This window comes from Styela clava, chromosome 9, assembly GCF_964204865.1.
Source record: "Styela clava chromosome 9, kaStyClav1.hap1.2, whole genome shotgun sequence".
NCBI classification, from domain to species: domain Eukaryota; kingdom Metazoa; phylum Chordata; class Ascidiacea; order Stolidobranchia; family Styelidae; genus Styela; species Styela clava.
In genome coordinates, this window is record NC_135258.1 from 21268239 (window position 1) to 21279801 (window position 11563).

General features: G+C 37.2%; 2 protein-coding genes across 3 annotated transcripts; one reads left to right on the top strand and one right to left on the bottom strand.

The window, feature by feature from the left end:
* Positions 1–8281: 8281 nt before the first annotated feature.
* On the top strand, positions 8282–9888 carry LOC120339680 (uncharacterized). Of its 2 annotated transcripts, none has more exons than XM_039407851.2 (3): positions 8282–8506; positions 8964–9156; positions 9285–9888. In XM_039407851.2, the coding sequence occupies exons 1-3, from the start codon at positions 8291–8293 to the stop codon at positions 9695–9697; spliced, it is 822 nt and encodes a 273-aa protein (XP_039263785.2). In that variant the 5' UTR covers positions 8282–8290; the 3' UTR covers positions 9698–9888. The 2 variants fall into 2 exon arrangements, with proteins under 2 accessions (XP_039263785.2, XP_077972558.1); XM_078116432.1 differs by having other exon boundaries at positions 9558–9888.
* A 79-nt stretch (positions 9889–9967) lies between these two features.
* Positions 9968–11563, bottom strand: LOC120339706 (putative exonuclease GOR). The gene has a single exon (XM_039407891.2). It carries the CDS (start codon positions 11336–11338, stop codon positions 10898–10900), a length of 441 nt encoding a protein of 146 aa, XP_039263825.2. The 5' UTR covers positions 11339–11563; the 3' UTR covers positions 9968–10897.

The following is an 11563-nucleotide window of genomic DNA, read 5'->3' on the forward strand; positions in this document are numbered from 1 at the left end:
AATGTCATTGGTCTGAGTGAGAAAAGTGTCTGAGCGGAAGCGAAAAGGGAGCATTGTTACGTCACCTTTTGCATCTTGCTGATTGGCCAATGTCACGAAGTAAACAAGAAAGTCGATGCTCGGGGAAAGGTCCATACGGAACCGAAATTATAACTTTTAAATCTACTGAAAATAACACAAAAGGAGTAAACGTTAAAACGTAAAACCTTTTTTAAAGAATTTCTTCACAAGATTGTCGAAAAATTTTTCTGACGGGTTAGTAGGTAAGTAGGAACGCTAGAAAACTGAAACGTCTGTGGGCTTTTAACTTTACCCCATAAAATATGGCAATCAAAGTTGAAATGTTATAGTCCCCGAAGAAAGTAGTGGATTAACAAAAACATTTAACGTAATAGAGTTTATGAAACCTTCAAAAACAATCGAAAAAAAGAATTTGTATATATTTATCAATGGTTTGTACATGAGTCGATTTTGATCATTCTGGTTTTATGATATGATATGGCCCAAAATCGACGTTGTGTGTGGTGTGGTGATTGGACGCGTGTAAGAATTTTACGTACAATGCGTGTACATACATGTACATGTCGGTTTTTATTGGCTGGTATCATACTGCATCAAAAGACTCATTATAGATTCTGTTCGCTTTCAGGTATTTCTCTGAGTTTTTGGACACGTAGTGGACATAACGATCGTTTCAATATTATGTTGTTGTTGTTGTTCTTGTTCTTGTTCTTATTCTTGTTCTTTGACACGTTTTTAAAAAGTCGCTTTTCTCTTTGATTACTGGACTAATTGCTTTGAAATTTTCAGTGGTTGAAGATGAAATTTTTCTCCAGAAGGCTATTACTTTTATTTATTTCAAATATTTCTGTTAGCTCTGTAAGATTTGTTTTTGTTTGCTATGACGTCACTAAACGTTCTAGGATTATCGGACGCCATTTTGTGTCCAACGGATCATCTTGCAATTTCAATTCACGCTGTCACAAGACAGGACCTTATAAAGATAGAGAAGTTCTGGTACCGTAACACAGCGCGGTGACACTGAACTAACTCGTAGCTGTCAAAAGCTTGAAAATCCATACAAATATAAGAGATAAAAAGATGAAACTTGGCAGGTGGGTAGAGTTGTGTTTCTTTTAACCATATTTGAAGGTTTCGCGTTTCTACATTTGAAGGAGGGGGAATAGGGGGTGTGCATTTCCGATACGTCGATAATATCTTTGTCAACCAATTTGCGACCACCGTGTTTTCGTCTGTTTGATTGCTGTGATGTGGTGCTTTGTTTATAATTTAACGAGTTTTGTTCGAAATAACCGTGTTCTTGAAATATATGACGGTCAGAAATGCAATTAGAAGCCCAATGTTTTCACGCTGTCACAAGACAGGAACTTCTAAAGATAGAGTAGTTCTGGTACCGTAACACAGCGCGGTGACACTGAACTAACTCGTAGCTGTCAAAAGCTTGAAAATCCATACAAATATAAGAGATAAAAAGATGAAACTTGGCAGGTGGGTAGAGTTGTGTTAACCATCTTTGATAGTTACTTCTCTCCCCCGGGATAAATATGTAAATCCTATCCTAATACGCCGATAATATCTTTGTCAACCAATTTGCGACCACCGTGTTTTGTCTGTTTAATTGCTGTATGGCTGCGTATGCGATAATCTCGACGCAGCAGAAACGATGATCAAGACTTGAAATCCGTGGTCGCACACTGGTCGCAAATACGTCTTTCGAGTGCCGTACTTTGGGGATTTGTATAGCTTTAACCCTTTGTCGTAGAAAGTTAATACGAGGTTCAGGGTGTAGAATAAATGCCGCCAATGCACCCACGGTGAAAAAAATTAACGGGTCAGATATATTGGTTTTTGTTTTATAGCGGTTTGAATGAAATTGTCCGCAGACTGGCTACACCACCCTAGGCCTGGTGAGTTGTCCGTGTAGTCGAATTGTCCATCAGCCCTAAACGGCTATGACAGTCACTGTACCAAAAATTGTACCCCGATTCGGGTGGTGTTAAGTTGACGCATGTTATTTAGTAACGTTTTTATGTGAAATGTTTGACTGTGGTTCGGTACCTGATCCGATAATACGGTACATAATTGACTCATATCACGAGATATTTCAACTGATGTTTCAATTGTCACAGGACCTAAAATATCTATGACAGTCCCTGTATCGTCACGGTACCCCGATACAGGTACTGGTAAGTCACCGCCGGTATGTTAGTCGTTGGTCACCGCATATGATTTTTGGGGAATTGTTCTGCGTGTCCATATATTTGAGCATTGCTCTCTTGTTTTACTTTCATTTGTGTGTTTGACTTGTAGATAAAATAAACTATGTTTATTGGACACGTAGTGGACATAACGATCGTTTCAATATTATGTTGTTGTTGTTGTTGTTGTTCTTGTTCTTCGACACGTTTTTAAAAAGTCGCTTTTCTCTTCGAATACTGGACCAATTGCTTTGAAATTTTCAGTGGTTAAAGATAAAATTTTTCTCCAGAAGGCTATTACTTTTTTTTCGCTATGACGTCATCAAAATTATTGCCATTGGGTGGCGCTACGTGTCCATATATTTGAGCATAGCTCTCTTGTTGGACACGTTTAGTGGCCATAACGATCGTTTCAATATTATGTTGTTGTTGTTCTTGTTCTTTGACACGTTTTTAAAAAGTCGCTTTTCTCTTCGAATACTGGACCAATTGCTTTGAAATTTTCAGTGGTTAAAGAATAATTTTTTCGCTAGAAGGCTATTACTTTTATTTATTTCAAAGTTTTGCGTGAATTCTATGAAATTTGATATTTCGTCTAAAATTTTGCTGTATTATTTTTTATCCATGGGAACACGGATTTTAGTCAGTGTCATGACTGGCTGTACGTTTTGATTCTGCAAAATTCTTGCTACTGGAAATTCAGAACTTTTTTGAGGGTACCGGTAGCGTCAAAGGTACCGGTAAGGACTGATTCGCTCTGGTCTAACGTGTATTTGTTTTCGGAAGCACGGACTTGATGGTAGAGGGAGCCGTAACCGACGAGCGGTTACGTGAACCATCCTACGTCGGCGAGGAGTCCAGCAATCCTCCCGCACATAACCATCCCGCATGGGATTCGAACCTGCGAACCTACGCAGAGTAATTGGAGGTGCGGTGGCGAGCGTATTCCTAACGCTCAGCACGATGAGCCGCGCCGCAGAAAATCTAGACATATATCAGAGACATCAACTTGGTACAATGTTCTATAGCCTATATATCAATAAAGTCAGAGCATACAAGTATTATTGGACAGCAGTTGATTTTAGCACAAAACCTCGTTGGCCACAAGCTTCCCAATGAACGCACATATTTTCATGACAATAGGTGTTCTGCTTCCGAATCACAAAATTATTGTTGTTCTCGTTGATGTTTTGGGGGCTGTTGTTGTGAAAATCGTTCTTTCGCAAAAATGGACCAATATATAGGCCTATATATAATTCAAAATATGGATACTTACAGATGACAAGTTAATAACTTTTACCGAGAGGCCTCATATTTCATGTGTTTGCAGGTTGTATATATATCAGATCAGTTTTATTTTAGGTTGATTATTACATGCTTATATTTAGATTTCAGTATTGGGACGGTAAAAAAGCACTAAAAGTCATTAAAAAATGCTACAAAAGAAGTTCTTCCCCGGTGATTGATCGCTGGTATACCAGAAACTTCGGTATTGACGTCTCGGACAAGAAGAACTGGCACCCGCGGTCCCCAATTTTGTGTAACCTGAGTTTTGGTACAATTCACTTTAATATACGGATAAAATGTTGCTTACATTACGGTATTTATTTGACCTTCGTGTTAATATTATAAGCCCTCTTATCTTGGTATATTGTCAACAGAAATTGAAATATGATAAAGGGTGGATTCGCATGTATGAATTCAACGCATAAATATGAAAATCTCGTCATTATGCAATGCAGCTGAACTATTTTTTTAATGAATCAGATTGTATTATATCGGAATCTCAAATGGAATCTGGTGTTGGGTAGATTTCAAATATTGGCTTGGTGTGTCAATTCTAATATGTATAAACTAACATTACTATTGTGTAACTACTGCCATTGAAAATCCAGAAACCACTATAGTCTATCTGAACATAGTCTCGACCAGTGGTTCCCAACCGCCGGTCCGCGGACCATTGCCGGTCGGCTGCACGCGGCTGCAGATCTCCGTGTTGCAAAAACTTCTTCGAGGCGTCGTTTGCAATCTTATATTGGAAACGAAACATCAGCAAAATTCTCACATGAGTTAATTGTGTTTGTACATGTTTGTAATTTGAGATATTCTATGCGTGCCTTTCTTACGCATAATGGGTGCCCAGCACTGCATTTCATTACGCAAATATATGGTATTATTACTTATCGATCTTAAGATCGGTAAGTATATTGATAGGTATTTGTCTGTATGTCTGTCTGTCTGTGTGTCTGTTAGATGAACGCGATATCTCACGAACGCGTTGTTGAATGTGCTCCAAATTTTGCATGTGCATGCATCTTACCTCGGACCAGAAGCCTATAGACTTTGGGTTAATTATGTCGTATAATTAGCGAGTTATTAACTAATTACCGATCTAAGATCGATAAGTCTTCGGTCTCCGACCGATATTCTCGTTTTAGGTTTCACCCATTCTTAGTTTCTGGTCGGCACATTATTTTATAGTTTTTCTCTGTGTGAAATGTTTTTAAGTGTGTTTTTTTTGTCTAGAAGCATATTGAGTGCCTGACATTGCATTATATTACGCAAATATATGTTATTCTTTTCTGTTCCGGCCATTTAAATTTTTGCCGGTCCGCGAATACATTTAATCTAATTTTACCGGTCCGCCAAGGTAGAAAGGTTGGGAACCGCTGGGCTAGACCAGGGTTCTCCAACACGCGGGCTGCATGTCATCATTATTGTTAGAAAGTCGCTCCGGGCAGCAGAAAATTTGGAACGCCCCGCGTACGGGTACCGATGTACGTGACCTTTGTGTAAATTCATTTCAGCCTTGCGATCTTGTTTTATGTGCGAACCTCTTCAACTACAAATATTTCTCTTCCCTGTTAAATCTTCACAGCCTTTCATTATAGCTACGCAAACAAATACCGACTCCTGATAAGCCCACGTATTATAGGCAAACATCGAGGAAGACTTAAACATCAAAAGTAAATATTGTATTTAAAGGCCTATCACATATTATATCTTAATTGTATTTTTGCTGAGCAGTTTTGAGTAATTGACTTGCATTTGTTAAAAATTACATATTAAGAATGTATGAACTATGAGTTATTTTCGGTAAAGCAAAGAAGTAGCCTACTTTAGTCAGGATTCAAAGATCTCCCTGTAACAGATAAAGATGTTTTTGAATATTTATGCATCAGTTAGGAGTGGATCTATGTTGTTATTGCCTCATTGGTAAAGTTTTGCTAATTCTTTGTTAGTAGTGCACGCTACTTTTCCTACAAATATTTCATTAAATACACTACTGGAATATTGTTTCAAAATATACTAAACTCTGCTCATATAAATAGAGTATAGAATAGATAGAATTTATACCATTTCACTTGGTTTATTAACCCGGCCGCATTATTTTGCATCTATATCCGCTTACCGGTTGATCCTTTATCAAAATTTGTTGACATATATATTACTATCTATATTCAATCGAATCCACATGAACTTGTTTTTTGTGGTATGTTATTGTATGTTGTGGTTACGCATCAATCGAATATCTAAATCTGGAAAGAAGTACGTAGATAATTGACTCGTGAACTCAGTTGCGAACTGTAATAGCAAAAGCACGTTTGGTTTTATCTTCAGGGATTTATCATTTTGTTGTTCACTCAGGGTCTAGAACAGGGACGTGCCACTGTTTAGCGCAATGGGCCACAAACTACAAGTATAGTGATACCGGGGGCCAGACAACGAACAACTCATGCAACAATCCAAAGCGATATTAAAAGCGGAGCATTTGCTTATCCTGTCTTTTAGAGAAACCTCGATGTTTTCCGATAGATCGTCTATTTGTCGAGTCACTGTAAAACGAGGCAGACTTATTTGCTCCACTAAATTTTTCTTCTCTGTGAATACACTTTTGATGAATATACCCAAACAATTCTTAATGAATTTACCATCGATATACGGCTTTCCTTTTTCCACAATTGCTTCTTGTCCTCGTGTCCTTCTTGTAACCATGAAATACCTCTTGCTGTTTGCTCAAAGATTTTTTCAATTGCTGCATTTTGTCAACTCGTGATTGACCCACAATGCTGTCGTAGCTAGCAGAGTGTTTTCTACAATAGTGTCGCTTGATATTGTACTCCTTCATTACTGCTATAGCGCTTTGGCAAATCAGGCAAATTACATCTTGATTCTGTTGCACAATGAAGTATTTCACACACCACTCATTGTTGAACTTGCGCCTTTCATAATCAACTTTTCTTACTGGTAGACATTTGAACTTTTTTGTATAATAACTTGCAACCATAAAGTAAGATCACGTACCACTTCCAGAACAAGGCAGTTTTCATACAATGCACATTATGCTGCAACAATAGGGGGTCGTCACAGTACTGTAGACCAGTGGTTCTCAACCGGGGGTCCGCGGACCCCCGGTGGTCCGCGAAGCATTTCCAGGGGTCCGCGATTAAATTTAGATTTTAGGGAATTGTTTGCAGTTTAATATCGTTTTTTTGTGATACGATCGAACATTTACTGCCTATGACAATGTGACAATAGCCTACAAAAACTATTTTGATTTATTTATCTCCCGTAGACCTATTGTGACAAATACGAGTTATTACATGACAATGATAAAACGAGAACGCAGATACAGTGATCACTTTCTCAGTTTTGGTGCGCCATTTTGCCGTCGTACCCAAAAGTATCAATTGAAGCATTACGTGTTATTGTTCCATTCGCCTTCACATACCTTTGTGAAAGTGGATTTTCTGCTCTCGTTCATATCAAATCCAAGGCTCGTAACCAACTAAACGTCGACGACGATATGCGTCTATCGTTATCAAAAACAAGACCACGTATTTCAAGACTTGCTTTTGATATACAACAGCAGAAATCCTATTAAGTGTATTCGATTTGACAAAATAAATGAAAATGTCCACTAGTTTAGTGTTATTACTTATCGATCTTGTTACTTATCGATCTTGATCGGTAAGTATGTTGATGGGTATTTGTCTGTCTGTTTGTCTGTATGTCTGTGTGTTAGATGCACGCGATATCTCACGAAAGTGAGATTTTCAATCTGCTCCAAATTTTGCATGTGGATTCATCTTATCTCGGATCAGAAGCCTATCGATTTTGGATAGATTATGTCGTATAATTAGCGAGTTATTAATTAATTAATGATGGGACACACGGTGTCACTATGGAGTAAGACCACTGTTTTGGGGGATCCCCTAACCTTCGATCGATAAGTCTTCGGTTTCCAACCGAATTCTAGTTTTTGACTTGGTTGAATCTGTATGGAACATTAGGTTGCTGTTTAAGCTATAAACTAAATTTCAAATAAAAAACTTTTGAGGGGTCCGCGACCGCTTTGAGAGCACCAGAAGGGCAGAGACAAAAAGGTTGAGAACCACTGCTGTAGACGGAATTAAATTGCAGTGTGATGTAGTCAATAATGCCGTTACAATTCAGAAAAAGTTAATTCAGGTTAAAGTTAAATTAATAGGCTACGAAGTATGAAGTAAATAGGTACCGCGGGCCGTATGTTGCACGCCTCTGGTCTAGAACGTTGTTAACAATATTGATGATGAAATACTGTGGGCGCTTTAAAGCAGGGCTACTCAAGCGGACCTCCGGATCCTTCGAGTATTGGATTCGGACCGCACCTAATACTTTATTTTGGATCATTAGCTAGCCCCACTTTTCAAGTTTTCTTTTATAAAATGACTTTTATGGTTTTGAATATATATGAAAAGAACTATATCACCATAATAAACAACCTTGATTTGCTAAAAACCATTAGCCGGCCGAGGAAGTGCGCGTTTAAGAATGCCGAAATATAGTTTCTTGAAAGACCGGACCCAAATAATTTTCAAGTTTTGTATATGGATCCCCGGTAAAAATAGTGTTGAGTAGCCCTGCTTTAAAGTATAAGGCAAAACAACAGGGAGGTTAATAAAACACATTTTTTAAGATGTAGTCTGTTGCTCTCGAGTGGCTTATTGGTCTTAGAAATGAAAGGAAAATTTGAAAAATATTTATTGTTTTTTTTTTCTTTTCTTATAAAAAGTAAAAAACCTAATACCATGGCGGAATCTGGTACAGACTATATGTGTAACAAACATGGACTTCTCAAAATGTTTGTGATTATTTTTGGAATAATCAGCTTCTCACTTGTTGCTTCGTCTGGTTTCCGAGGTCCGCTTGGGTGGCCTTTTGCTGCTTTTCTGATTTCGTGGATAATATCGCTCACTATTTACAGCACCATGACGTGCGTGGATGATATTGGAAGTCTTCTCAGGGTATGGCTATGTATGTTTTATTGACCAGATGCTGAGCGTCTATTTAATTTTAACCAAATCAAAGACAGCAAGCTCAAGACCTCATTGAGTTATGGGTTTTATCGATTTTACACTCATATATATGCGAGAATAATATATTTTTTCAACTCCAATTAAAAATGGCCACCTTTGCAAAAAGTGGGTTGTATTGCCGACCACACGAAGTAAAAAATGAATTTATATGGTTTTGTTTTTATTAAGAGAATTCGCTGCTTTCTTGCAAAATAAGGAATTGCTGAGTGAAAAAATGTGTTGCGCCACTATTTGCAATCTTTCAGATTATGGCAATATTGGTTCATTTCTGATTTATTATCATTTTTTTAGATTCAGTTATTCAAAAAATGAACAATTTCAAAGCTACGTGGCAAACAAATTATTACACTACTAGTTTAATTTACCAAATCCATTTTTTTTTCAGAAAGATGACTTCTGTTGTTCGCTTATACTATTTACGTTCTGCATGTCTGCTACTATGTTGCTTTCTGTCTATACTTGTGCGAAAGGTCCTGATTGCGGAGAAAGAAACGCAGCAATTTGGTTCGGATTCGTAACTGCCGGGTTGTACTTTGTAGAAATATACATGCATAAAAAAAATTCTCCGAAGCCTAAATGTAAGAATCATTTTAATTCAAATGCAATTTTTATATTGATCTCATAATTTAATTAAATTGTGCATAACATTCAATTATATATATATATATATATATATAATAACGCCAAAAAGTTCTATTGTATACAGATATGGCAACAGGTGGTGTTTTCGTCCTCGGTATTGTTACGTTTTCTCTTTTGGCTAATGGAGGCTATCAATGCAAATCATCCCAGGCATGTACGTCGGGTCGAACTTTTGCCTTGGTGGCTTATATTATTTGTTGGAGTGTTTCTACAATTTTCACAATTCTGCAAATTTATTTCAAATACGATGATGATGAGAACGAAGACCTTAATGCTGCAGAATATCACTGGTCGAGCTTCGCCTTCATCTTTTGTCTTATTGCCTCCATAGTTTTAGCTTGTAACCTCCAGAGTGACACCACGAGTTGGAGTGGGTCGAGAAGAGTAACTGCGGATGTATTCGGATTTATTACTTCCACAGCTTATTTAGTACAAGCAGTTTTACTGAAACGAAGTAACGAAAATGTGGGAGACTAACTGGGCACAGCAAAGAAACGTTCAATATATGGAATAACAGTGGCCAAACTGTTGTTTGTTTATATTCTACAATCTATAGTACACATAAATGATTTGAAATATTGTATAATTAAGTAGTGTCTTATAATATTGTTTTTATTAATATTTTATAATAAAAGTTTAATATGGTGAATATATATATATAAATTCGACACACATTGATTTTTCATGTATTTTTTTTAGAAGTCAGAGTCGAGTTTATTTTTTCCATCCAGTAAAAAAAATTAACAAGCAATATTACGAAGAATAATTATAAATACACATTTCACTGAAGAAAGGGAAGCTGCGGGGAACCAAATCTGATTATCAAGCAGCGACGCCTAAGGTTCAGATATCTAAATACACATTGGCCAGTTTTAGTAACTTGATTGTTGGAACACTTGGAAGCTAACCATCTAATCGATAGTTAAACGACCAGCATCGCGCAATACAATTTACATATGATCAACATTATAGTATAAAACAGTATTCTAAAAGCTAGGACTTGATGAAATGACTAAGAAGGCGGATAAAAAGTCAGTAGAAGCCAGCAATTTTTGATACTTTTGTGCCACTTTTGAGGTTAAAGTCGGAGTGCTTCCGCACCCACTTACTCACTCAGGAGGAAAGGAATTGGGTCGGTAATGGCAAACCGTGAAAACATCCGCCTTTAAAAGTAGTTTCTTTTTAGGTATTATTGGCTGCACATAGCCTTGTTCGTAGTGCCGTTGGGAAAAGTCGTCCTGGAAATTGTATAATGTTCGTTAAGTTTTTGAACACAAAATAATGGTTTTCTAGTAATATTGAGACTAAAGTAGATATGTTGCCACAGCAAAAAGGTTTTGAGTTAGAGAGGCGACTGAAACGAATAGCCAAACGATGCCACGCCCCAGAAATCTTTGTTACACAGAGAAAATAATATACTTTGTTATTAGTCGGAATATATTTCTCAATTAAATTTTATTCTTATATAGTCTATACATTTGAGAAGCAGAAAATATGCTAAGAAATCACTCAACAGGAATATATATATATGTTATATTTTATTTTTTTTAAGAACTTTAGATTTTACGAGTTATAGAAAAATTAGCAACGTGAAGTCACTTTTGACTTCTGACATGAGATTGGCGGATGACAAGACGTTGATACGTTCATCCTGAACATTTGCGATCTCCTTATTCTTCATTTCACATGTCGTAAAATAATATCCATACATGCCACTGCACCCTCTTTGCTGTTGTGAGTACCGCTCTGAATGTGGCGCCCAAGACGATTCATGGCTAAGGTTCGCAATGCTCTCTTGTGTGGGAGTTCTCTCGGGTATGAAAATACTATAGCTGTATCTACGATAGTATCGTGAATCAGACTCAAGGCAATAAGGTTGCATTCAACAGCGTGTCCAATCAAGATTGTATCTGACGAAAACTTCTCTAAGCAAAAATTTTGAACGTCTTTCAATGTCGTTGTTGTACCATCAATATCTGATTTTGTGATTCCACTGAATTCTGTATTGTAATCAATAATTTGGCATCCTGGGTTTACAAATTCGTTGTAAATTACTATACCATTATGATCAACAACCGTGAATTTAGTAAGTTCTCTCCCTTTGACAGTGTACGACATTTCTCCATCAATTGAATATATGCCAGAACTTCCATCATCAGGAATCGTTTTTTTGATGGTTGCGATATAGTTGAAAGGATCTCGCAAGTTATCATTGTGTACATGGTTATCAGCAGTACGACAACCTCTTGAACCCCTTCGCCTGCCACAGCAATCATGTGGCTTTCCCTGATACGAACGCCGCTTGTGATGAACGCATTTCTTGTCGGAGGTGTTTTTATATTG

Coding starts and splice junctions, on each gene's coding strand:
- LOC120339680 (XM_039407851.2), top strand. CDS start 8,291: ATGGCGGAATCTGGTACAGACTATATGTGTAACAAACATGGACTTCTC. Junction 8,507..8,963: donor ATATTGGAAGTCTTCTCAGG/GTATGGCTATGT, acceptor TTTTTTTTTCAG/AAAGATGACTTCTGTTGTTC. Junction 9,157..9,284: donor AAATTCTCCGAAGCCTAAAT/GTAAGAATCATT, acceptor TATTGTATACAG/ATATGGCAACAGGTGGTGTT.
- LOC120339706 (XM_039407891.2), bottom strand. CDS start 11,338: ATGTCGTACACTGTCAAAGGGAGAGAACTTACTAAATTCACGGTTGTT.